Source organism: Pleurodeles waltl, chromosome 7 (assembly GCF_031143425.1).
Source record: "Pleurodeles waltl isolate 20211129_DDA chromosome 7, aPleWal1.hap1.20221129, whole genome shotgun sequence".
In the NCBI taxonomy this organism is placed as follows: domain Eukaryota; kingdom Metazoa; phylum Chordata; class Amphibia; order Caudata; family Salamandridae; genus Pleurodeles; species Pleurodeles waltl.
In genome coordinates, this window is record NC_090446.1 from 871,296,133 (window position 1) to 871,322,382 (window position 26,250).

The following is a 26,250-nucleotide window of genomic DNA, read 5'->3' on the forward strand; positions in this document are numbered from 1 at the left end:
CCGTATATTGTCAGAGCGAACTTGCTCTGGGAGGCATTGGAGGGTTTGCTAATGGTGCAACAAGCATCCCATTCACTTCCAGTAGTAGTAGCCCCGTTGTGTACTATTTCACCTTCCTCAGGTTCATCATCATATCACACATCCACATAACCATCACGTATGTTGACTCGGCCTAACAGCTGCAGCCGAGGTAAGACATACTACTGAGTAGCAGGACGCCACTTTTGGGAAGGTAATTAAGGAGGGCACGTCGACATGCCAGCTGTGGGCACAATTGCTTGATGCGACTGTTGAGGTGAATTTCCACTCCCCAGATACCTTTTGTAAAATTCATTTAGTATTTAGCACCGATCTGTTGCCAGAACAATAAGAACCTGAATCATAGACTCCTGAAAGGGCTGCTCTTCAAAAGTATCTTCATACGGATAATCTTCTTGGAATTCCTCATAAGATCTTGCTCCAGTCTGATCCTTTTCTTTGAAGGAGAAATGCCCTTGCAAATAAGCTGTCCCCTCATGATCTTGCTCACTGTCAGCGTCCTGATATTTGACATATAGCAGCGATGGGCTACTTGCGGCCTCAAATGGAACTTCATCATCTTCATCTGTACCTCCCAGTTCCAGGAGATGGACAGGGGATAAAGGGAACACCTTGCTTGAAGTCTGATACGACCCCAATGTGCCATCAGTAATTCTCAATGACGGGCCTATCGATACTGCCATCATCTGTCGACAGTAATGTCCCGTGTCTGAAGTACGTGTCTGGTTCAGCTGCCGTAGTCCATGATAAAGTTTTGTCAACCAAGCAGCAGTCAACAGTCTCGAAGAAGAAGTTGTAGATTGTTTCAAGGACAGATGTTGCCAAAATTAGCCCTGACTATGAGGATATTGCAGATGTTGCGGTGTAATCGCTGTAGATGTAGATATTGTCGCCACAATTGTAGACAGTCTCATCAACAGTCTCATCAGCGCTTTAGTCATCAAAGCATGTTTTCTGGAATGGAGGGTCTGTGGCAGGCTTCTCCATCCACAAGGAACCTTTCAAGAGGGTTAGAGGGGTCTGACCTCATTTTCAATACTTTAGAGGACTCAGGTGGGCTAGAATGCCCTGACTTGGGTTGTCGCAGACATCCTTCATTTCTCCTTTACTCTTTTCATATGGACAGGCTCATCCAATTATTTTTTTGAGCCAGTCCCTCTTAAGGGTCTTTTTGAGTGGAGTTGATATTCCTTCTCCCTTGTCTGCAGACTGGAGTTTCAGCAAGTCTCTTAATTTGTAGCAACAAAAGAAGTCTTGCCTTCCTATCTTTAAGGATTTTTGCAGTTAAAGTCCTGCAACAACTGCATTCCTTGGGTTTATGTCCAAGTTATAGGCAGTACAGACACTATGTGAGCACAGGATAGCAACCTTTCTGGCATGGTTAGCCCCTACCTTTTGCCTGGTATCTGATGTGATTTCGACTGAAAGTGTATTGGGTTTCCGCCTACCAGGTCCCCCGTGCCAGATCTCCTTCCCTAAAATGGTACAGTTGTTTCTCTCAATTGACACCCCCTTTAGCACCCTCTGTAGGTCCCTAGTAAATGGTATCCCTAGTACCTAGGGCATGGGGTACTAAAGAAGGTCCCAAAGGGCTGCAGCACGAATTGTGCCACGCGTAGGGACCTTGAACCAAATGCACACAGTGCTGCCACCACAGGCTGTGTCTTGGTGCAGACAAAAGTGAAAACATGACCTGTCTCACATCCCTCTGTGCCAACTCCCCTACCCCTGCATGAGATATTTGTAAGTCACCCCCTACAGAAGGTCTACAGACCTAAGGCACAGTGCATTATATCATAAATGAGGACATATATGCATGAGCAGGTATGTCCCTACTATGTCTTTGTCGATTCTTAGACATAGTAAGTGAACCGGGAAGCCATATTGAGGACATGTGCTGGACACTGATCATTACAGGTTCCCCAGCTTCATGATGGCTTCACTGAAACTAGGGATGTTTGGTATCAAACATTTCATATTAATAAACCCTTACTGAATACACTGATGTGTTTATTAAAGCAGGCAACCGGGGGTACCTTGGAGATGCCCCCTGAAGACCTACCCGACTGCTAGTGAGTTGACTGACTAGTCTAAACCACTGCAGCCACCCTAGATAGATTTCCGACCTTTTGAGGTGAGAGCCAGCGGAGGCCAGGAACAAAAGCCTGCTCTGGGCAGAGGTGTTATCACGTCTACAAGGCAGGATGGACATTCCAAAGCGGGAAGCTTCAAAAGCCAAGCTGCCTTTGTAATACAACCCAGGTCTCTCCAGATGGTGGAGATGACCAACTCCCTGTCCTGATCGCACTTATTGGCTGCAAGACAGTGGGAACATTGGTAAGATTAGGAGGTGTGCCCACATCATGTCAGTCCCACCTCTAAGGTGAACCAGCTGAAGGCGACATCCCTTTTCAAATTCCTCCATCTTGTTTTTGATGGAATTAGTATTCTAGGCTCAGGGTTATGCCCTCTTCCCAATGAAAATGGTCATATAGTGGGTGTAGTTACCCTCAAGGTATGCAACCCACTGGCTGCTACCAGGCACTCCCTGAGTATTTAGGTGGCACCCAAGAACTCAGATTCAACAGATTAAGAGGAGGATGAGAAGAGCCACTGCCTGGTGAGAGGAGCTGTGGACATTTTGGGATGAAACCCTGCCTGCCCACACCTCTCTCGACAATCGTGGCAAAGTGACTCGTCCTGCGAGCTGGGGAACTACCAAAGGCTTGGGTAGTCTGCCAGCACTTCCAAAACCACCACCACGCTCCCTTAGATTAAAGGAGCTACTTCCCTGCAGTCCGCAGGCACCGAAAAGCAGAGTCTTCTCCCTCGCCTTGCAGCTCCCTGGCCTCGAATGATGCTGCAGATGACCAGGAGGAGGTCCATGCTCTGGAGGGCCAGGACTGTCCCCTCACGAACACAGCAGGACCCACCGGAGCTGTGCCCACACCAATCCCCAAGGTTACCAGATTCCCTGCACCTAGCACCAACAGTGAGTCCAATCAGGATTTTCACTGCACCACGACCAAGCTGCCGACGTGGGTGTCAGCGTCACTGAAGCCCACCTAGTGAATGGGCCAGCTGTCCTGATTTTGCCCCTGCCATCTGGTTGGCCCTAACGGCGAGGAGCACTTTTGAGTATAGAACTCAACCACCCTATCCACTCTGCATCAGAGCCGCTCTGCCCAGACCCTGAAGAACCGGCTGGTCCCCCTCGCTCTAAGGCCCCTTGCAACCTAAGCCCCCGCTTGGGAGCTCTCCGACTTGTCCCCTTGGGCAGACTATTTTCAGGTGCCCCCCCCCACCCCCTTATTCATAGCGCGCTCAGCTACAGCCACACCAGCACCCTGCTCCCGGGGGAATTCGGGGAGCTTCTGACGAACAGCTGGTTGTACTTTGGACCCCTACATCTCTAGAAGGTGAACCCCCAAAACAGACTGTACTTACCTAAATGCATTACTGACTCTTCTCTCCATAGGACTGCATTGTGAATAAAGGCGCACAGGTTTGAACTCTTTACTTACCTGAAACTTTTAAACACAATTAGTTCTTAATCTTTTGCAAGGTTCTTGGTTTAAAAAAAATAATTAAAAAAGTGTTATTTTTCTAAATTAGTCTCAAATTTATTCTTTGAGTGTGTGTCTCATTAATTGCCTCTGTGAGTACAACAAATGCTTGGCACTACCCTCTGATAAACCTAACTGCTCGCCCACACTACCACAAAATATAGCATTAGTATTATCTACTTTTGCCTCTGTCCACCAATTGAGGAACCACTGGACTCTCTGTATGGTGCACTGCATTAAGTGCACCATATAGAGAGCCAGCTTCCAACAGTGAGGGTCATCAGAAAATAAACTGAGCTTACCAGAGGACACATGTGAGCAAATAATCTTCTTGGAACTCCTGACATCATTAATCTTGTCAGAAAACCACAGGCTGAATGCTACCTTCTGTCAGACGGCAAGTGAAGTTAAACCAAAGGTGAAAAGGAGCAGAATAAACAGCTATTTTACTAGAACTGAGCAGACCTCACAGAGACTACCTACACAATGTGCGGTTAGAAAGCTGAGATCTGGTGGCCGTGGAGGGGAAGGATGATTCAGGAGCAGTTCTGATTGGCTGTAGTTTTGTTCTTTCTAAAACAGCGTGAAATGGTTAACAAGGTCACTTGTTTAAGCTTTACTGTGTAAAGCTTTGCCTTGTAGAACTAACTATATTTAGTGCGGGAATCACACCTCGATGATGGGGAAGATTCAAGCATGTGGATCTAAGGGTACTCTCAATCTGCTACGACTTGCTAAGGAAAATAATGCTTACCTATGTTAACAGCCTCAATGGCATTGAAGAAAGGCAAATTTGGCATGTGGCTTCTGAAGACAATTATGAATCAATACTTTTTAGGTACATAATGTGTAATGAAAGTTGTATACAAAAAAACAACGAGGACGATGGAAGAAAATGGTGCTGAATTGAGGTTATTAACATGCTCACTTCACACCAAGAAAGTACAAATGCCCTTTTTTATATCTCTGCTTGGGGAAATCTGGAAAATTCAGAAACTAGTACAAAATGTGCATGAAAATTAGGATTCAACTCACGATCCAGGTACATGAACAACTTGTAGAAAGGCACTCCTCTCAGAATCCTTTGACAGTTTTTAGAATGAGTCTTTGAAAGGAGAACTTCTTTATAGCAGTTGCTATCTCCTAGTATTCAGACAGAACATGTCATATGGACACAGAGAGAAAAAACATACCAAATCTGTCTTCAGACCCCATGAGCACTGATATTTAATACATATATATGGGGCAAAAGTAGCAGTAGAGATGGGGCTCACATAGTAAAGTTGTTTGGACTCATTTTGTTAAGGGAATGTTATGATTCTTTATTCAGATCAAAAATTAAAATGTAATAATAAAAAGCATTGAGGGTTCTCTAAAAAAAAAAAAAAAAAAAAACCTTCATCTGAATGGATGTTATGGTTAAAGATTCAAAAATGAAGGACATGCAACTCCAGAATGCACAGCACACATTAGGGACAAGATGTGCCACTGGAATTCCATACCACAAGACCAATGGGAATACCAAGCACACACTGGGGACATGGTCTAACCATTAAATAGGCTATGCGCTTAGCACTTGTTCAAGCAGAGCTGACTGATCAGCCATTTGCCATGTCCTATAGGCTGCGCACAGTGCCATTTATTTGTCCATCTCCCACGTTCAAGCACTATTTCTCAAAGATGAATAGTACGGGCTTCGGTCTTGGGCTCTGTAAGTTAACCCCTTTACCCTCAGGCAAAATCTTATGATTTAGAGCCTGATTTAAAACTTGCCAGAGGGGAATGCTCCGTCACAGGTGACGGATGTCCCACCCACCGTATTACATTCCTACTATATCCTATGGAGATCATAATACTGCAGACGGGATATCCGTCATGTTTGTGATGGAGTATTCCATTTGCCAAGTTCTAAATCAGGCCCTTAGTCTTTTTCAGCATCTGAATGTTCTTGCAAAAGATTTATATCAGTTACATTGCTGGTAAAAAGATAAGTAAAAGGGCAATCAGTTGCCTTAGCAAAGAGAGAAATGTTTATCAATGATAAAAGAAAATACCCTTCATCTGGACTAAATCAAGCTAATCACAACTACAAAGTCACTATCGCAAACTCTACAGTTGTCAACAACAAAAATTGCCTTAAGGGGTGTTCTGACTACATTATAACAATTCAAAACCAAAGAAATTAGTAAGGTACGGCAAGCAACAAAAACAGAGCCCTTGCCCAACCCAATTTTCTAGAAGCGAAAGATAATCAAAAGGTCTGGTTTCAATTACTCTTCCAAGTAATACATTATATTGAAACTAAATTCAATTGAGGGCAGTGCCACTTTCGAAATGGGAGACGTACACACAAGGCAAAATTCTGAAGTAAGTAGTGTGCTCAGTGGCATGTGCCTCAAACTGTGAACTCTTTGTGCTCACTCATGTCACATATAATTCTAACCATGCTGTAGACTGCTCATTGCCCTTTTTTTGTATAAATGAACCACAACATCCTTAATTGAACATTTTTGTCAGTGAATTTGGTGGAATTTGTTAAGCATGAACATCTTTTTTGCACCTGAATTTGAATTATTTTACAATTTTATTAACAGTTCAAGGACTGCACAAATCAGATAAAGGCCCCTGCACCATTTGGAACACCAATCATAATAATGTAACAAACTGGTTGTGGGTCACAAATTCTGGTTTGAGAACGTTTTTCAACTCTCTGGCCCTAAACGATTTGGCAGTCTGTGAACCCAGCAAGCCAGTTATCCAACTTTGTACCATCTTCAGTCATTTTCTTTTAGGGACAAAATGGCATTCTAACCCCTCCCCAGGGCTGGTGTACGCCCACTCCCCGTTAAGAGTAAATTTGTGTTCATAAACTGGTTCCTCAAACGTTTACAACCTTGACAGCAGGAAAACACACAAGCATCTCAGCAAATCAGATTCATTATTGCTCACAAATGCGTATAGGATCAATCTGAGGTGAATTCATCTTTTTGTGACACGTTTTGGACAGTGTCAGCAAAATGGGACTAAAACTGAAATGGGACAGAATTGATTACATGTGTAGTCTGAACGTAAACCATAACTACAGAGTTGGTACCAGGGACTGTGGCCATAACAGGAGAAATAAATGGCCCAGTAAAACAGGTTACAAATGAACTTGCATTCAGACATTTATTACTACAGTACAAAAGTCAAATAATATCTTCTTGCCAGAGCATAAGCTACATATCTTGTTTATCTTCCTATAACTATGTTTCATTCCGTCTTTTCAAGAAAATTACACTGAAAAGGCCCAGTCGATCAGTTTTAAGCTCAGCGAATCTTGTACTCCGCTCAAATATTTGTTCATAAAAGCAAGCAACAAGATATTTATCACCTATGCAGATCCAATGAGGGTAATATGCTATTAATTACTATTACTGCAGCAGGTGTGATGCACTATTACCCAATTAGGGGCTTTGCCTCTCTTCAGAAACAGCCCTTTCCCGAATTAACAATGACAATTATTAGCACATTATACTTGCCCCATCAGGTTTCTGAGTGTGTATTCAGGCACAGTTGTAGTAAAAATAGATTGGTTTGACCACTGACTGTGTTGCACCACTTTGCATATTAGTTGTTCAGTGTTCACCAGTTGCAGATTACATTTTGTTTTCAGTTTAGCTGCCTATTAGCTTTATCGTGGCGTTCGACATTGCAGTTGAGCTGTGTTTTTCCACATGGTAAACTAAGCTTGTTTCTTCGCATTTTCTCTCACCGAACACAAAAAATTCATGATAAGAAAGTACATATTTTGTGTTTTCTTCAGTGCAGGGCCTTGGAGGGAGATCTTTGAAATGCTGGCCAGTTTTCAACGTTTTTCTTCCAACTCTGACCTACAGCAGCCAGCATGTTTGAATATTTCCATCTGAAAGGGGAGGGCCTTTCAGAAGGCTCTTTCCATGGTTGTGTGAACTATAAAAGAGGTGGCCCTGCTCAGTAGTGAGGGAATTTCCATGACCTCGGTCAGGATTAGACGTTGAATGCCTGACACACACACTTGTCCCGTAAGGGTGGATAGCTCTTTTTTGCAGTTGAGTGGGGTCATCTTCTTGCTGGCATGAGAAAGATGAAGAGCTTGGCAGGCCCTACGGTGATGAATTTTTAATTTTTCCTTTGCTTTGCAATTATGCTATAATATAATCATATATATTTGCTGTGTACATTGCAGTTGAGAATTATTTTGACATATTTTCCTTTCATTGCTGTGACTATTTTTAAACGTGTGCGTTCAACCTACTACACCAAATGCAATGCTCATGACCTTATTAGCAATGTGAACGCATTACATCACAAATAATACACATGATCTCACAGGTGACATGACGTATGATGCTACCATTACCATCAATGAGATAACTATGTACACAGCATGATTTCTTTGGGTAGGTGTTACTTTATGATGCTGTGCTGTCTGGAGTTCTTAGGTATAAATGTTTAAGTTCAAAATCATTGCATGTGGTGTGCGAGTTATGGTGTGCGAGTTATGGTTTGTGTGGCTTTTGTGCGAGCTATAGCTTGAAGAGAAACCTTTGAAGGATCAGGACGGTATCAAAAGAGAGGAGTAAGGGATGAAAAGCTGGCAGGACCCTCTTAATCCATTTGTAGGCCTGCTTGTGTTCCAGTCTTCTGGAAGGACCTAAAGGTCTTTTGAGCCAGGAAAATAAAATCAAGCCCAGCAAAAACAGTCGAGGATTTCCCACTCACTAATGATCAATCCTAAAAAAAACAAGTTATTTAATCAATATGACAATATGTCAGCGGAAATGAAAGACTATCCAATGTACCTCAGTCCTAAACTAACCACTGTCAAATAACAGTAGAGTTACTGAAAGGTTAGGGGAGAAAAATCAGGCAAAACACAAACATTACCAGACAGAAGAAGCTCTGACATAAAATTATGGTTGTAAAACATTGAGGGAAGCACAAGACTATCTTCTAGAAAAAGAAAAATGTTAATAAAATCGTCTGTTTGGGGCATATAGTGCTGTAGATTCAGATGCTGTGCATACTCCTGGCCACCCAGTTTTGTGCAAGGATATGTGCACTTCAAGGAAGTCTTTCGAGATTTGAGGTAGTGTGACTACTACTCAGAGATAATGCACTTGGTCACTGATTCCACTGTTAGATTGTTTTCCCATACTGCAGGGGAGGATGAAATGTGAAGTAAAGCGATATGTAAGAAGATGTCCTTGCAAAACAAGAAAAACAAAAGGCGAGACACTGCAATAGCCACAGGCATCCAGAGAGGAGGGTGGGCACATGTGAATCTACAGACCTACATGCTATTAATAGATGCTTACAGGTTAACATTTTACATTTGAGGCATGTGCGGCTGTAGATACGCATACTGTGCATAGACTGTCAAGCAGTCCTCCCAAAAGCAGTGGCTAGCCTGTGGGTGTTGCTGTCAACTGGAAAGGTGTACGAAGAACTGCCTGGCCAACATTAGCCTGTTGGCAGGCTAGAACATCCACACAGTAATATTTTGTAGAAGTGTGTGGTTTGGACCAGATAGGTGCTTTGCATATATTAGCTATAGGTATGTTCCCCAGGAAGGCCACAGAGCCTTTCTTTCGAGTAGGGTGTGCTCCAGGAGGAGTGGGTAGAGACTCTTCACTTTAGTAGAACATGTCTGGATGCATTTAACTATCCAACTGGCAATTACTGATTTGGATATAGCCTTCTTTTTATAGGGTTCGGAGAAAGCAAGAAAAAGTTTGTCATTCTAAATGGGATAGACTTATCAATTTAGTACATGAGGGCTCACTTTACATCTAAAGTATGTAGAGCCCTTTCCGCAACTGAATCAGGTTGTGAGAAAAAACAGGTAGGACAATTGACTGATTAAGATGGAAATGAGACACTACCTTAGGGAGGAATTTGAGGTTGACGCATAGGACAACCATATACCTATGTACCTGGATGAAGAGTTCTTCCAGGGTTAATGCCTGAAGCTCACTGGCATGCGTGGCTGAGGTGACAGCAACTAGAATTGTCACCTTCCAACAGAGGGTCTGGTGTGGAGGGGCTCAAATAGAGGCCTCATGAGTCAAGTGAGTACAATGTTAAGATTCCATGAGGGTGCTGGTGGGAGCTGGGGAAGAATCACTGTTTTAAGACCTTCCATGAAAACTTTAATGACCAGTATACTGAAAAGAGAGATGTGTTGTCTATTCTGAAGACAATCAGCCACAGCAGCGAGATGTAACATTATCTAGCCCAGAGATTTGTAAGTAATAGACAATTTTTTATACTGTAGCTTTGAACAGGTCAATTTATTTTGAGTGGCAGTAGCAGACAAACCTTTTCCACTTGGCCGCATAACATGCATGGGTGGCAGGTCTCTGGGTTTCCTTGAGAATGCTCATGGACTCAGGTGAAAGATTAAGATATCCAAACTATCACTTCAGGAGCCAGATCGCAAGGTTGAGGGTGTAGGGATCTGGGTGCCAGATTTCTCCATGGTCCTTCGTGAGACGGTCCAGCCTGTTGGGGAGTCTCTTGTGCGGAACAAGAGAGAGTTCGAGCAGATTTGTGAACTATGGCTATCGGGTTCATGTGTGGGCTACCAGGACAAGAGTGAGCGACATCTGCCGAAGGCTCTGAGCCACAAACGAAAGAAGAGAGAGAAGAGGAAAAGCTCAAGCAAATATTACTGACCAGTTCATCCATAATGCATTGTGGCTGGACTGTGGGAACCTGGAGGTGAGGTTTGTGTATTTGACGTTTTCTGCTGTTGGGAACAAATCGATCTGTGACAACCCCCATCTGTGAAAGTAACAAAGAAGAACTTGTGGGTGGAGTTCTGACTCGTAGACTTGTTGCCCCATCCTACCGATGTCAGCAAAATCTTTGTCCATCCCGGAAAGTACTCCACTAATAAATTAATTTTGTGGCAGGGAGCCCAATGCCAAATAATCTAGGATAGCTGTAACAGCTGAGGAGAGCGTGCACCCCAGCCCTGTTTCTGAAGGTAGTCGCTGGCTGTCATATAGTCTGTCCGGACAAGAACAACCTTGTCCACCTAGCAAGGTAGGCATTCAACATCAGGTGAACGGCTAGAAGCACTTGGAAGCTTATGTGCAGAATCTGGCAACTGGTTTCCCACTTACCATGTACAGTCAGATCCTGTAAGTGTGAGCCCCATCCAGTAAGGGAGACATCCGCTGTGATAATCATCTGCAGTGTCGAGGAAAGGTCGCCCTTGCAACAGGTTGTTGGTGTTCCACCACTGCAGAGAGTAATGAGGGCAGTGGCTGATCATCCCAAAGACCTTTGGCCTGAGACCACTGCTGTGTCAGACATTCCTGCAACGGGCGCATGTGAAGCCTGACATGAGATACTACGGCAATGCAGGAGGCCATCATGCCTAAGAGGTGCAGAACTGTCCTGACTGACAGCTGTTTGGGGCAAGGGAATCAGTGTTGGAAAGGAAAGGATCCTGGCAGAATTTGTATAGGCTAAGCCTACCTCTGTGTTGAGAATAGTCCCTAGGTAAGGTTGGAAGTGAGATTTTGCAGCGTTGATGGTAACATCTACACACTGAAGCAGATCTATGGTGGTCTGCATGTGTTCACAGTGCAGCTGATGTGTGGTACGTTTTATAAACTAGATGTCCACATATTGGAACACATGTACGCCCTTGTCTGCAGAGGTGTGCAGCTATGACCACAAGGCACTGTGCGAACACCCGAGTTACTGTAGTGACCCCCAAAGGACAGCACTTTGACCTGGCAGTGCCTTCTACTGACCACAAATCTGAGATACCAACGATGAGCCAGATTTATTGGGACGTGGAAATAGGCAGGGTCTTGTATGGACAAAAAAGTTGCCTTGCTGGAGAAGCAGAATGACATCCTGAAGGGTTACCATGTGAAAGTGCTCTGACAGGGTTCTATAGCTCCTTTAAGGAGGGGTTTGACCTCTTCCTTGAGTAGCAATTGTTGTTCATGTGAGAGTCTGCTTTTGTCAGATGGAATGGTAGGAGGCATGGAAGTGAAATCCAGACAATAACCATGCTGGATAAAATCCAACACATACTGGTCCCCAGGTGACGGTCTTCCATGTGGGATGAAAGCCTTGTAGGCATCCCCCGACAGGTGCTGTGTCGTAGGTGGGGAAGAAAAGGCAAGTCAGGGTTTGGTGGCAGGTGTTGCTCTTTTGACAAGCTACCCTTCCACTGTCTCTGGAATTGTTGCCCCTATAGGACCCTTCTGAAGTAATCCCTGAGAGAAGAATACTGGCGCTGGGTGTGCTGGCAGGAAGTGGAGGCTTCAGGGGAGGTGGCCTTTGAGCCTTCACGGTAAGAGGGGTGGCAAAAGGAGCTACGACAAGTGGGCGTTAGCAGGTCTCCCATTGTTTTTGCTGTCTCTATCCTTTTTTTATACTATGCAAAGCTTGGTCCACTTGTGGACCAAAAAGGTGGTTACCATCAAAGGTCATGTTCAGAAGGTTTTGCTGAACCTCCGTCTTGAAACCGGAGATACAAAGCCATGCGAAGGCCTCGAAAAATCTAAAAATAGTTACTAGACCTGCAGGTCGAGTAACTTGAATCTACTCGGCCTAATTTTAATGTACATGACCCATAAACTGGTCTAAAATTGTATGATCCGGTGCAAATATTTTATTTTACAGAGTAACCTTTTCCTTCATTCTCACATATGAATGCACTATCAAATATGAGTTCAGCATTTCTGCTGCACACAAAAACCTCTTTTGTTTGATTAAATAGACTAAACGTTTACTCCATGCATAATAAGAATCTAGCCCAAATATAGGGTACCCAAGATCCATGACTTGTCTCTTAGTTTACTAATAGCCTTGCCACCAGGGCAGAAGTGTTTCCCAGTTTTTGTTTAAACACTTTGTTTAATAAATATATCACTAAAGCATGATGTGGTCGCGCACTGTCATTTACAGATAGTAAATTTCCAAGAAATGTCCAAAAACCTTCCCACTAACTTGCAGCTCTACAGATAAAACTATGCAGTTTATTAATAAGCTGTGAAAACTGGATTTCAGAAAACATGTTTAGCATTTGTACATCACCAATAAAATGTTATTTGTTTTCATCCTATTAAAAAGTTTTTTCATCACACTGAAGAACAAAATATGGTCTTTTCACAGCTAATGACATGTATTTTGAAATGTTTGTACAGTTGACTTAGTTATTTAAATGTTGCCTGCTGGGAAAACCCCACACAGCCTTTCATTTCATACTTTTTATAGCAGGTCAGACATGTCACCTTACAAAATCCTGGAACTCTGCAGTTACAATGAAAATAAGACAAACTAACTTTTGACCTCCGTTTATGAACACAGACCAAATGTGACCAGAACAAAATTTAAAGGCCTCTTTATTGCTGTTCACTTTCTGACTGAACAGAACACCTGTTCTTTGTCAACTCGCCAGAAGGGGCAAGTAGGGCCTAAAAATAGCTCAAACTGATAAAATATAACTCACCATAGCGAGTATTTTTTTTAAAGCCTGATGCGTGTCTGTGTAGCACATGGGTACTCGCAAACATTTTCCCAGGGGCCAAAAAGTTTGGTCTGTGACGCGCCTGGGGGCCATATTGATGCCAGGGCAGTGGCGGTCAAGTGGGGTGGCTGGGGGGGGATTGGTAGCAAGGTAGGTGTAGGAGAAGCAAATGATATACATCTAGTGGCTGAAATAAACAATGGGAAACCAGAAACCCTGAAATGAATCCCAGCTTACCCACTTTTCTAAATTGTGTGATCCTAGGCAATTGTTTAGTCTCACTTTCCCTCCTTTTTTTGGATTATCACATTTAAGATGACTTCGAAATACATGATTTATGGTGTGCGCTGCACAAAATCTGCTTCTATGTTTGATTTAATAAACTATAATGTTGTTAATGTATGATAGGAACCCAGGCCACCCATAAAGTGCACATACCAAGTGACTTGCCTCTTTAACTTACTATTAGTGGTGTTCTCAGGGTAAGGGAAATAATTAATGTTTCAAAATTTATGTTTCCAAATGTATGTTTGAAAACTATCACTTTTAAAGGAATACATCTCAATGCACTAATAAAATATTTTTTACTAAGGCAAAAAGGTTCTGCATGTTAACTAAATCCCTAGTTACTTCCTTTCTTTAACACCAATTAAGCTTATAATAAATTATTGTGTGTGTATTTAATATTTTCATAGTTAGTGCGGAGTCGAGCAAACAGCTGCCCAGTGCTCCTGTTGCTCAAGGGGCCGCATGTAAAGGTCAGAGGGGCCGCATGAGACCCATGGGCCGTACTTTGAGTATCCGTGGTGTAGCAGAATGCTATTATTTACCCCTCTTGCTGAAGTGTCATCTGAATCACAGTGAACAGAGTGTTGGAAGTGGGCTTGCCTTCAGAGACTATATCGTGACTGCGTTTTCTATGCTCTTCAGAGAGTATTAGAGGAGCTCCTCCATTTCGTCCCAGTGGACACAGTCGTATCTTGCAAGAAGACAAACAGAATTCACAATAGGTCAGTGGTTGGCTGATGTGCGGACACTCACTTCCCTGGCGCTTCCTTGCTTTTGCTCACCTTATCTGGTGGTGGCGCATCTCCGCTAGCCTGGGAGTTGGCTCGCTCATGGGCAGCGGTGATTACTAAGGAGTCAGGTGGGAGCTGACCACAAGTGCATATGTGGTCAGGTGGAGAGGCCCTATGCTTTTTTTTTTTATCTACTCTAGGAGATATGACTCAAGGCCGGACAGGGTCTTTGAACATGTCAGCGTGTGGCGGAATAGGCCCCAGGGAGGGTACTGGGTTTAGCAATGAGTGGAGGAAAGTGTCTTGAAAAGAAAGTCCTCCTCTACGGGCTCCATGTGCAGTTCCACTTTATGAAATGAAGCGGCTCTACTAGTGAGTTCTTGAAAGGATGTAGAGTCATCAAGAGGGAAGGGGCGGGCAGGGTATAGGTCTGGGTCTGCGTCCCTCAGGTGTCTCTACATCATAGGAGGCCCATAGGTCACCCTGTGTGAGAGTATTGAATGTGTCATCACCCCCACCACACCCACCCATGTCAGAGTGTGGAGACCCCTGAGGTGTGATGTGACAGGGGTCCTTTGGAGATGGAGGAGGGGAGGACGAATACTGAGGTGCAGGAACGAGTGCCGATGACAGAGGTGCAGGGGGTAAGGGGTCGGTAGCCTTATCCGCTTTCTTGCATTGCTTTGCATGAACCATAATGTTCAAGGACTCCTCAAAGGACAGTTGACGTTTTGGGGTTGCAGCACCAGGGCCTAAAGGGTGGGCAAGGATGCTGTGTGGTGGTGCATGACCAGGTGTTTCTGCCTTCAGTCAAGTTGCTCTTGCATCTTATGGAAGATCGGCTCAACAACGTCTATGTTGGACTTTCTGATCAACGCCAAAGTCTTCAACTCTAAGATTGTCTTCGGTTTCGCTGCCCAGGTTCCGCTCGGTGCCGAAGGCAGAGGAGGTTGATTCCGAGGGTCAGCTCGATGCGGAGGTGGCCAGCACCGAAGCAGTTGGTCTCAAAGGCTTCTTAGGTGCAGAGCCAGAGCTATACTGAAAAGGCATCTGCCGTTCCACCACCATTGAGGCACGGTGGAAAGATGTAACAGAGACCGGAGTAGGCCCTGACAGGCGAGCCCCAGGAGTGGCCACGGTCGGTTCAGACCCCGCTTGGAGCAAAATATTCAAACGTCGACCCACAGAGGAAAAAAGGGGAATGCAATCAAAGTACAATTCCAACAGGGGAAGGTACTGTGTGAACCGAAAAGAGCACCTTGATGGTGTCGAACAGGAGCAAAGGACAGAACCAGGCGGCAGAAAAAAAACAATCTAACAATGGAGTCGATGATCACGTGCATTATCACCAAGAAGAGGAGTCACACTACCTTGTGACTCGAAAGACTTCTTCACAGAAAAACAACTTGCACACATCCAAGCCCAACACTAGATGGCAGGAGTATGCACTGCATGTGTCTCTACAGCCATACATGCCTCGAAGTTACATTTTCATAGCCAAACGGTCACGTAGGCTCTTGCTATTAACTATTCTTTAACATATTAATCAACTATCGAACTTGAACCTGGGTTGATATGTCGATAACCTGCGCATCACGCCCAAATACTCACCCTGACGAAACAACCCAAATTAAGGAGTTTTAGTTACTACGACTGATGGTCTACTTCTGAATGTGTTACACTTCAACAACACAAAACTTGAATGGCATTTCTGATCACAAGGCTTCCCTTTCAAACCTGCAAGAAAAAGTCTTACAGGTTGCTTTACATATGGATAATCACCCTTCTATCACCTTCCCATTTCAATACCTTGATTAATTAGTTGTTCTCTCTTTTGCTCTTTCTCAAGCCGCTCCTTCTCTGCTTTCTCTTTGGCTAGTTTGGCTCTTCTCATTTTCTCTTCAGCTTCACGTCGCTTTTGGTTTTCCTTAACTGCTTGCTACAGGTAGATTAAAAATAATTATCATTCTTGCCAAAGGATGCCAAGAAACAAATTATTTACATTCATCACTAGTTTTTTTTACTTTAGGCTACTGGTACAGATTCACTGGAGTGATTGTAAACACCAACAGGAGAAATGCAGATTTTAAAAATGGACCATTATTCACTTTTTACATTATAGGTCACTGAAAGATCCCAGTGATGTCTTAGGAGCTGCACAAGTTCCTTCTCCTGAGAGCCAGTGCAAAACAATTTCTAAGTATGCCTCTCTGCCTCTTGCCCAACTACTGCTGTACAAATTTCAAAACCTGCTTCCACCGGAACCTCCTCCCATTGTCTAAATGAACTATGCCCAAATCAAGACTGCAGTAAGTGAACAAAGCAAGGGAGTTTTGTCTTCCTTTAGGGGAGGGCATGGAGCTTCCTCGCATCAAGACAATTCAGAAACATTGGGTCTGGTAGCAAATTTTCCAGCCCTTTTTCATTTGAATTTGATAAAAATCATAGGGTCTGAAAGGGCACTCATTTAATAGTCTAGTGCTTTCGTGGTCCAGTTTGGGCGGCAGGCAAAGGATGAGGTATGTGAAGAGATGCTTTATTCCTTGTTCCACTAGTTCACATAAAATATTACACATATATTCACCATGTGAGAATATAAACAAAAAAGATGCAAAATCACACAACTTCAGCAAAATCGAATACCCTTGAAGGAAACAAATGACAAAGGTGGGTTCAGTCGATGAAAGGTTGAGCATCCCATTACAGCCATATAATTTAGAAAAACAAATATAAGTGATTACAGTTATTACAGACCGGGCTTTGCCTTGTGCACTTACTTCATAAGGAGCAGCATGTGCAGATTCCTTTGAAAATATGAATAGAAAGAACTATGGAAATAATCTGCTTTTGCAAATGTATTCCCCATCCACATCCTACAAAGGACACATTCACTGGGAAAAGCCAACATTCAGCACAAACAGAGGTATTCTACGCTGCAAGGATCTTACCACGGATATTACACCATGCAACAACCTGCATGTGGAAAAACCAAAAGAGAAGATAAATTCTCTGTAACATCACTTAACTTTACATCTGTTCTGTATGAGAGTAAAGCTTGCACAGTTGCTGTCCAAGCAGTCTGTTTCTTGTGTCTTACTGAACCTGAACAAACCTTTTCACTACATAAAAAACAAACAATTGTTTTTGTCAATGTTCATTTCTGCTCACTGTACATAATCTGACAGAGAATGGTCTTCTTAAAGTTCAGAGTGCCTCACCTGACTGACTAACTTTCAAATTCCTTATGCTATTTCCCCCCTTAAATCTATTAGAAATGGATGCAATTATATAAAACAAATCTTTAAAAAAAAGATAAAAATTAACTAGTTTCTATACTAAATGACTCCCTAATCTTCTGCAGTGAATATAAATATTCATTAGAAATTAATTTCATTATACCTTTTTTGTGAGCTAGGCAATAACTCAATTATCAAGAACTTTCAAAAGTTAGCTTCAAGAATTAAAACTGCATTGCTAGACAGCAGGTAATTCTTTTGATTAAGTGGTGTAATGTGAGCCGTCATTCCATTATACAGTATCCTAAAGCCACTGTAAGACCAGTAAATGTCTGAAGATGGTAAAAAATCGAGGGAGGTTGCACAGGAAAGCAGATCATCACAATCATGGGTCAGGGAGGCAAGAGTTCATATAGAGCTATCCCTATTGAATCATCCAGTGTCTGAGTCACGTGGAGGGCTTTTACTGTGTTCTTAGATTTTTCAAGCACTGAGATCACACCAGCACTTCTCAGCAACGGTACAATACGTTTAACAGGAATGCACAAACTTTACTTACCAGCAAACAGGTACTGTAGAAAGGAGTACCTACACTTCAAATAAAGCATGGACTTAGTGGATACCTGTTTTACATAGCAGGGACTCACTAACTTAACAAAACTTTTCACAGCTCCCACAATGGATTGACACATCACAACGGCAGCCAAGGCACTTCTGGAGCAGGAGTGGTGGCCCAGACCTCCTCCAAAACAGGGCTAGCCCAAGCCCAGTCTTTTATTCTTCCACAATGCAGATCACATTTCACACAAAGTGCATGACCTCTCCATTTACCTCATGCATTGAGTTTTATCTGGTGCCATACTATCCTGAGTGTGTACAGGTACTGTGGGACCGCCTGTCCCTGGAGCAGAAGGCTGCTGGTTGGCTTTAGCTCACATGGAATGGCATTCTTCTTCTCTAATGTGATGGCAGCTTTGTATATAAAGGGCACTAGGTGTAAAGGGTTTCATGTGGGAAGCCATTTTATAGAGATCTGTATAGCACACAGTTTGCCACTAGGCTGGGCCATGCAGGGCTATCCTAGATCAAGTACCTACATGTCTTAGTCTCAATGAACCCCGTAACAGATTAGAGTCTAATTCTTGGTTTGATAGTGGGCTCATCAACAACAACAAAGATGGGTCACCCTTAGGCGCACTAAAAAGGTACATGTTCATCTCTTACCAGAGCATTCTGCTTAGGACTTATGATACAATGAGAGCAAGCACTCTCCTTCATCTGACACTTTGCATTTTAGAGACTACCACACAAAAATGATTTCCCTATGCATAATCAATTATGCCCTTCAATCTTTATGTCCTGTTGGCCACCGGTCGCCACTGAGTTGAATTCTATTACCTGCACTTTCATCAGATGCAGCCCAGAGCTCATTTAAAAGCGGTTGTGGACACTGACTGGTACTTATAATAATTAATTTAATGGGTTACATGAATGTTAAGAACCCTGGATACTCTACCTGCAGGTTTCTCACCTTGTGAATATCCGAGGTTCCAGAATGGATCTGAAAATCTTTCCAAAAGCTATTCCAGGCCAATAAGGGACAATGGGTCTGTGTCTGAATCAGAAACAACATCATACTGACACAAATGGAAATAAGCACCCACCAGACATCCATATCTAGGTGTCAGTTTCCCATTCACTTTTTCTGCTCACGGTGAGCAGGATGAGCAGGGTGAGCAGCATCAATCTACTTAAGGTAGAGTGTAACAAAAGAATGTGGAACCTTAATAAATATTAATAAAAGACCATCCTTCAAGAGGGGGAGGTGGGTGGAATCTGTGAGAAATCCGCAGGTAAATAGATCATCCTCCAGAAAGTTTGGTACTGAAGGTAAGTAACATTTTCTCCTGATGGATACTTCTATATACAGATTTCTCATCTTCTGAACAGATTTCCAGGCTGTACCCAATTCATGGCCAGACAAGGAAATCCTGGCAGACAGAATGTGCAACACGACAAGCCACTGCTTCTTCCCTGAAACAGTAATGCTTCAAAAAGGTATGAAGGGATGCCTATGCTGCAGCCTTACAACTTTTGGCCGCAGGACTCCCCTTGCCCCTTGGAGTCCCCATGTCAAACTTTCTCCGCTTCCTGACAGAGAAGGTAAGACCCAACTCCTCCTTGTTGTTGGTCAAGAGCTCGAAAGTCTGGTCATAAGGGAACAAAGCAAGGGTTTGAACACCAGTCGAATGCCTTCAGTTTTAGGTGTTGATGTACAGATCCTGCTTTTCTGGAAATTAAAGGCATCTGATTGTCAGTCCTTTTCTATCATACAAATCTCAAAGTAGGCTACTTGCTGAGTTAATGAGCCTATCCAGCCTCCAGTAAGAAACATACAACATCACAGAATCTATGTACCCACATCAGGCAATCGTATGAGAAGGGCTCTATGGGCTTTGTAATCTGAGATAAAATATTGATAATACAATCAATACAAGTATCTAGATAGTGCCTATATTAGTCTGGAACTGATTGCTGAAAACCTGGGCACCACTAATTAAGAAATAAGTGTAGGGGTGTAAAGAGGCAGGGCAATTGTGGTGTAAATCGTAAATTTTAAAAAGGCCCCTCCAGGACTCACCAGTCAGCCTTGGGTATTCTGTATCCCTGCCAGTCCTTCAGAATGTGAAAGCCTCACTGTAGAGGCAGCAAGCAGTTGCCAGCAGACTTACATAAATTAATCATCACTAAAATGTACATGAATGCTTCTCAGTTAGTTTCCTAAGGACATCTCTAATTTTAAGGCATGTGGTGAAGTCAAAACAAAGAAGGGCAGAGGCTAAATTAATTTATACAGCCATTACTTAGAGTCAGCAAAAACCTTTGATCGTCTGGCCTTAACGACTGAATGGTTTGATTCACCATAGAATATCTGGTCTTCCTGGTGGTGTAATACTGCTGCTTACTATGCCTGATGTGAGGACACCATTGAAAACCTGTTGACACAGAGACTGTGGGGAGGCCGGACACACCCTCACAGAACTACTTCCTGCCTGCAGAATAGGCTGTGGCATTTTGGAGTGGAGAGAAACAGAGGAATTCTGCTGCTGGACTTCACTGGCATGCTGCAGCCCATGGGGGACCCTGGTGTACCAATGCCCTGAATACTTAGGTAGCGTATACTAGGGACTTACAGGAGTACACCAGTATGCCAATTGTGGGGTTTAGAAGTACTTAGAAACCACATTTAGGGGAGAGAACACTGACTCTGTGGTACTGTGTACTACAGTCAAAACACACTGACACCAGGAAAAAAGTGAGGGCAACCATGTTAGAATGATGTTCCTACTTTCCTACAGTCAGGATAGATGATAAGGTAGGGAGGCTTAGATTACACTGCCTACAGGTCACTGACCCTGTGGGCCGATGTAATGGCCACAAGGAAGGCTGTTTTCAAAGTGAGAAGCCTGAGAGGACATGTCATGCCGCGGCAGCTGCGGCGCTTGCCGCGGCCTCAGGTTGCCGCGGCGCGGCACTCCATTTACACCACGGCCGGCGCATGGGCCGCGGGGGATGCCGCGGCTCGGGCGCAGGCCGCGGATGCTCCAAGGAGCTTGATTAGGGGTTGCGGCACTCGCCGCTCCCCTTTCTTTAAGTTCTGCCATAAAGGCAGACGCGGCAGGGCTTGAGACCCCGAAGGGGTTTCAGGCCTGACCGCGTGTAGCGCATTATGCGCGTTTACAGCTAATCTCTGCATTCTGCTTTGCACACCTGCTCACCACTTACCATGTCTCCAGTCAAAAGCCGAACCCTTGCACATGGTGGTATTTTTGTACCTGCCTTTTCCCTTCCCAGCATGCTGAGCACTTCCTCTCCTCCCAGCATGCATTATTTTTCTTCTTTAGGTGCATGTACCTGATTCACTATTGCATTCTTTTCCCCAATCCAAGATGGTGGTATTTCTACTTCCTGTTTCCTACTTCCTGCCTGGGGGTATATAAGGGGAATTCAGCTGCTGGTTCATTGCGTTGCAACACTCCTTGGTGGTAGTCACGCTCCGATTGATTTCTTCCTGCGAATCCAGTGTTTCCTGACCTGTCTTTGTTCTCCAGTCTTCCTGATCTTCAGTCCTAACGCCTTGGTGTCCTCCTTTCGTTTCAGGGAGTTCCTGTGGAGGTTTTTACCCTACTGGGGTTTTTCCTCTGGGACTCCTTCTGGGGGGCACGGACTGTAGTGGTTTGCTCTTGCCAAACAGCACCGTGGCTACCGGAAGGGGTCGCCCATACCTCGGCCAGAGCAGAACCTGCCGGAAGCGGGGACGTTCCCCTACGCTTCTCAACCTCGACGGTAAGCCCATTGAAAACCGTGACAGGACAATTGTGGAGAGTCTTGAAAAGAGCCCACATCAGAAATGTCAAAACCAAATTCAGATCCTATTGGGGCATGATGAATGTGGAAAAAGGATGTCTAAGACCTTAGAGGAAATATGTACAGTAGGGGAATTAAGCAATGATGGCTGATCAGGCAACCTAAAAAGAAAAAAAAACAGAAATAGCAGGCAAATAAACTTTAGAGTGCCCACAGCAGAGCCCGGCTGGGCCAGGGAAAGGATAAATAATAGGACCTCAGAGAGAGAGGGGCAGAAAGGGGATCAACTGACTTGTCTATGCACCATTCCACAAATTTCTTCTGACAGGTGTATACCGTTTGATGGGTGGATGCCTGGCTGCCAAAATTATGTTATAGACTTCGGAAGTAAGGTCAAAAACTGCAAACGGTCGCTGCTCAAGCTCCAAGCAAGAAAACGGAAAGTGGGCAGTTTCAGAACCCTCTGGTGCTGCTGTGAAAGAAGATCCTCCCGAAGGGGCAGTCTGATCGGTGAATCGATGGACATGCTCTTAAGCTTGGGATGCCAGACTCTACGTTCCCAGTCCAGAACCATTAGGATGACTTGGGCCTGGTCGTTTTTGGTCTTCTTGAGGACAGATGTGATATGGGCAAAAAGGGTATGCAGGAGTTCTACTTGAGACGAAAAGCATCTCTGAGCGATTGCTGCTTTGGAAACTCCAACACGCAAAACTGCTCACACTGCGCCTTATGTGTGGAGGAAAACAGATCTAACCAAACCTCTCCCCAATGCTGAAAGAGACTTTGTGCCACCCCCAGGTGCAGACGCCATTCATGATCCTCTAGTCATTTTCCGCTGAGTGTCTGCTTTGGCGTTCAGAGATCCCACCAGATGTTGAACCACCAGAGATATGCTCTGTTGTTCCAGCCACATGTAAAGGGGTAGAGCCTCTTGACAAAGAGTCCACGACCCCACCCAGCTCTGCTTGTTGCAGTACCACATGGCAGGGGTGCTGTCTCTCAACACCTACACCATCTTTCCCTTGACAGAGGGAAGAAATGCTTTCAAAGCTAGACAGATCGCACGGAGCTCCAGCAAGTTGATGTGAAGTATGCATTCCACCAGAGACCGGATGCCTCTTATCTCCACCTCTCCCAGATGGCTGCCCCATCCCGGGAGTGACTCATCTGTCACTACTGTCAGATTTTTTTGGGGAAGGGAGAGGGATCTGCCTCTGACCCAATCGCAATTCGTTAATCACCACTGGAGATTTTGCACAGTTCCCTCCCTGATCTGGACCTTGATGGGGAGGTTCCCTGGAACTTTAGGTCCCACTGCAGAGCCCTCATATGCCTTCTGGCATGTGTCACTAGCAGGATGCAGGAGGCCATGAAGCCCAGCAGCCTCAGTCACTCTCACCGAAACCAGGATAAAGGCCAAAATATTGGTATTATAGCCTGAATATCCTAGACTTGCTTGCTGCTCAAGAGGATAAGCAAGAAACTGCACTATGTCCAGAACAGCTTCTATGAAAGAAAGCGTCTGAAAGGGAGTCAGGTGTCACTTTCAATCAATCAATCAATCATGGATTTGTAAAGCGCAGCTAATCACCCACAGGGTCTAAAGGCACTGAATATAGGCGTGCTGCTTAGTCGAACAACCAGGTCTTGAGGTCCTTCCCGAACTGCTTCAGAGATGCGGTCTTCCTGAGCTTGGGGGCAGTGTGTTCCATGTCCGGGCAGCTAAGTAGGGGAAGAATCTTCCTCCTGCTCTAATTTCCGCATCTTGGGAACTGCTGTGCAAGGGCGAACTGGGAGGAACGGAGACATCTGTTGGGTATGTAGAAGGTGAGGCGGTGGTTGAGGCATGCTGGTCCTATGTTGTGCAGTGCCTTGAAGGTGTGAATCAGGAGTTTGTATGTGATGGGCTTGTCGTTTTTAGTGGACGTTCATAGTGAACCCCAGCGAATGCAGAAGGCTCTCCGTATTCTGGAGGTGGGAGACTACTGCGTGGGGCAAGCTCTCTTTCAACAGCCAGTCATCGAGGTAGGGGAAGACTGAAATCCCTGACCTGCGCAGGTGAACTGCGACCACCGCCATCACCTTGATGAACACTCGAGGGGCACTGGTAAGGCCAAATGTTAACACAGTGGAATTAAATTGTTCGTGGATTACCTTGAACCGCAGGTAATACCTGTGGACCAGCAGGATGGAAATATGAAAGTACACATCCTTTAAGTCCAGCGCTAGTAACCAGACTTCTAGGTCTAGAGCAGACAAGACCTGAGCCAATGTGAGCATCTTGAACTTCTTCATGAGAAAAAGATTTACGGTCCGTAGGTCTAGAGGAGGGAGAAGACCCTTGTTCTTTCTGGGTATCAGAAAGTAGCGGGAATAATCACAACTGCCTACTTTTGATATTGTTATCCTTTCTGTGGCTCCCTTGGTCAAGAGAGTCATAACTTCCTCTTAGAGAGGAGACAAATGATTCTCTGCCAGCTGTTCAAATGCTGGCGGTGTAGGGGGAGGAAAGGATTGTAAAGGCAGGACAAAGCCCTTCCGAATGATTACCCATGCGTCCGATGTGATGGACTGCCAGTGGAGGAGATGATGGTGAACTTTCCCTCCAATTAAGCAAGCATGGTCCTGCAGAACCAAACGAGGAAGGCTTTGACCCTGCAGCTGCCGGGGGCTGGGTGATAGGCGACGTCTGCTTCCAGACCCTCTAGGTCTGAAGGCACCTCGGCCATGCCCTTACATAGCCTGGTGCGTAAGACAGTGGCTGGCATAGGGCTGGTGCGGTGTCATGCTCCTTCCACAGCCACGAAAGGGCTGAAAGGCAAGCAGGCGATGAGGGGTCACCGTAGCCCAAGAGTCCTTAAAGCGCTCCAGTGCTGAATCTCCCTTCTCACCAAACAAGCAAGTCCCACCGAAGGCCATGCCCATCAGGTTTGCCTGAACATTCCCCAAGAAAACAAATGTTCTCAGACAAGCATAGCGCCGTAAGGCCACCACTGACGCAACTGCTCTGCCCAGCAAGTCAGTTGTATCCAAGACACACAAAACAGTGAACTTCACTGCATCCCTCTAATCTTTTACTGCTTGGGAGTGTATGGCCCAGGCCTCCTCTGGAACCTGAGGCAGCACTTGCACAACTGAATCCCAAATGGTGTGTGAGAAACGGCCCAATAAGCACAGGGTGTTCACTGACCTCAGTGCCAGGCTGGTGGAAGAAAACATCTTCTTCCCAAGATGGTCCTACCTCTTGGATTCCCTGTCCGGGGGAGTAAAAAGGAACGAACCATGGGAAGATGAAGCTTGGACTACCAAGCTCTCAGGGGTGGGCTGTTGGCTGAGGAAACAAGAGTGACCCCGGCAATTGTCCTATTTACAGGATTTGCTCTGCGAAGCTTGGACCAAGTTCCCAGCAGGATGTCCATAAGTGTCTCATTAAAGGGCAGAAGGGGTTCAGAAGTGGAAGTCTGAGGCTGAACCACTTCGGTCGAGATATTCGTCTTGACAGCCACTGAGGGCAGTTTGAGATGGAAGACCTCTGCTGCCCTACACACCACCGTTGCATAGGAGGGGTTTTCCTCCATAGACACAGTGGGGGGAGAGAGCAAGCCAGTATCTCAAAAGGTGTCCAGTCCACTGGCCTCTCCTAGTTCCTCATACAAGTTCTAACTAGTGTTCTAAAGGATCCGGTGGTGGCCCATTGCAATCTTTCTCCCATGCGTGGTTGTGAAAAATAAGGACGGATCAGGCAACAACCTGTGTGTGTCGGTGCGGGAATCTGCATTGTGCGATGCCGTTTGGGCTCCAGATCATCCGGAATCAGAATGGGTCTGGCACCACTGCAGGAGCAGCACAGTTTGCACCCTAAATTCCTAGAAGACATCCTCGACACTAGTATAAAAAAAAGGGCCTATCAAAAAGTGACAGAGGGTAGCTCAAGTGAAATATGTGTTTTTGACCACTGACTTTGTGTTGCACCTGGATTAGCTTAGCTGTCCAGTGTTCACCAGTTACAGACTACATTTTGTATTCAGTTTAGCTGCCTATTGACTTTATCGTAGCATTAGACACTGCCATGTTAAATCTGTTCGTACTTTTCCACATTGTAAACTGTGCCTGTTTACGTGCTTTTTCTCACCAAGGGTTTTGGCTTTTAAGGATGTACTCAGACGGCAGGGAATGGCCTTTTTTTGACTTGACACTTTGGGATTGTGGCCAAACCCCAACGTGTTATTTTCAGAGCATACCCAAACTAGACAGCATGTTTGAATTACGAAATCAGGGATTTTGTTCAGAAAGCTCCTTTTGTTTTTTTTAAAGATATAAAAAGACTCAGTGAGAGAGGGAGTGGCCTCAATCAGGATTGTTGAAGTCGGGGATGCCTGATATCTGTCCCGTGAGGGTGGAGATCTCTTTCTCGCAGTCGAACGGGGTCATCGTCTTGCTGGGTTGAGAAAGATGGAGAGCTTGCCAGGCCCTATGGTGATGAATTTTTACTTCATTACTTG

At 44.8% G+C, this 26,250-nt stretch overlaps 1 protein-coding gene across 1 annotated transcript in view; it reads right to left on the bottom strand.

The window, feature by feature from the left end:
- DIAPH1 (diaphanous related formin 1) overlaps positions 1 to 26,250 on the bottom strand; it is a 978,623-nt gene that overhangs the window by 112,692 nt on the left and 839,681 nt on the right. Inside the window, exon 25 of the mRNA XM_069199475.1 lies at positions 15,954 to 16,083. Within this exon, the coding sequence (XP_069055576.1) occupies positions 15,954 to 16,083 (130 nt within the window). The remainder of the gene's footprint in view (positions 1 to 15,953; positions 16,084 to 26,250) is intronic.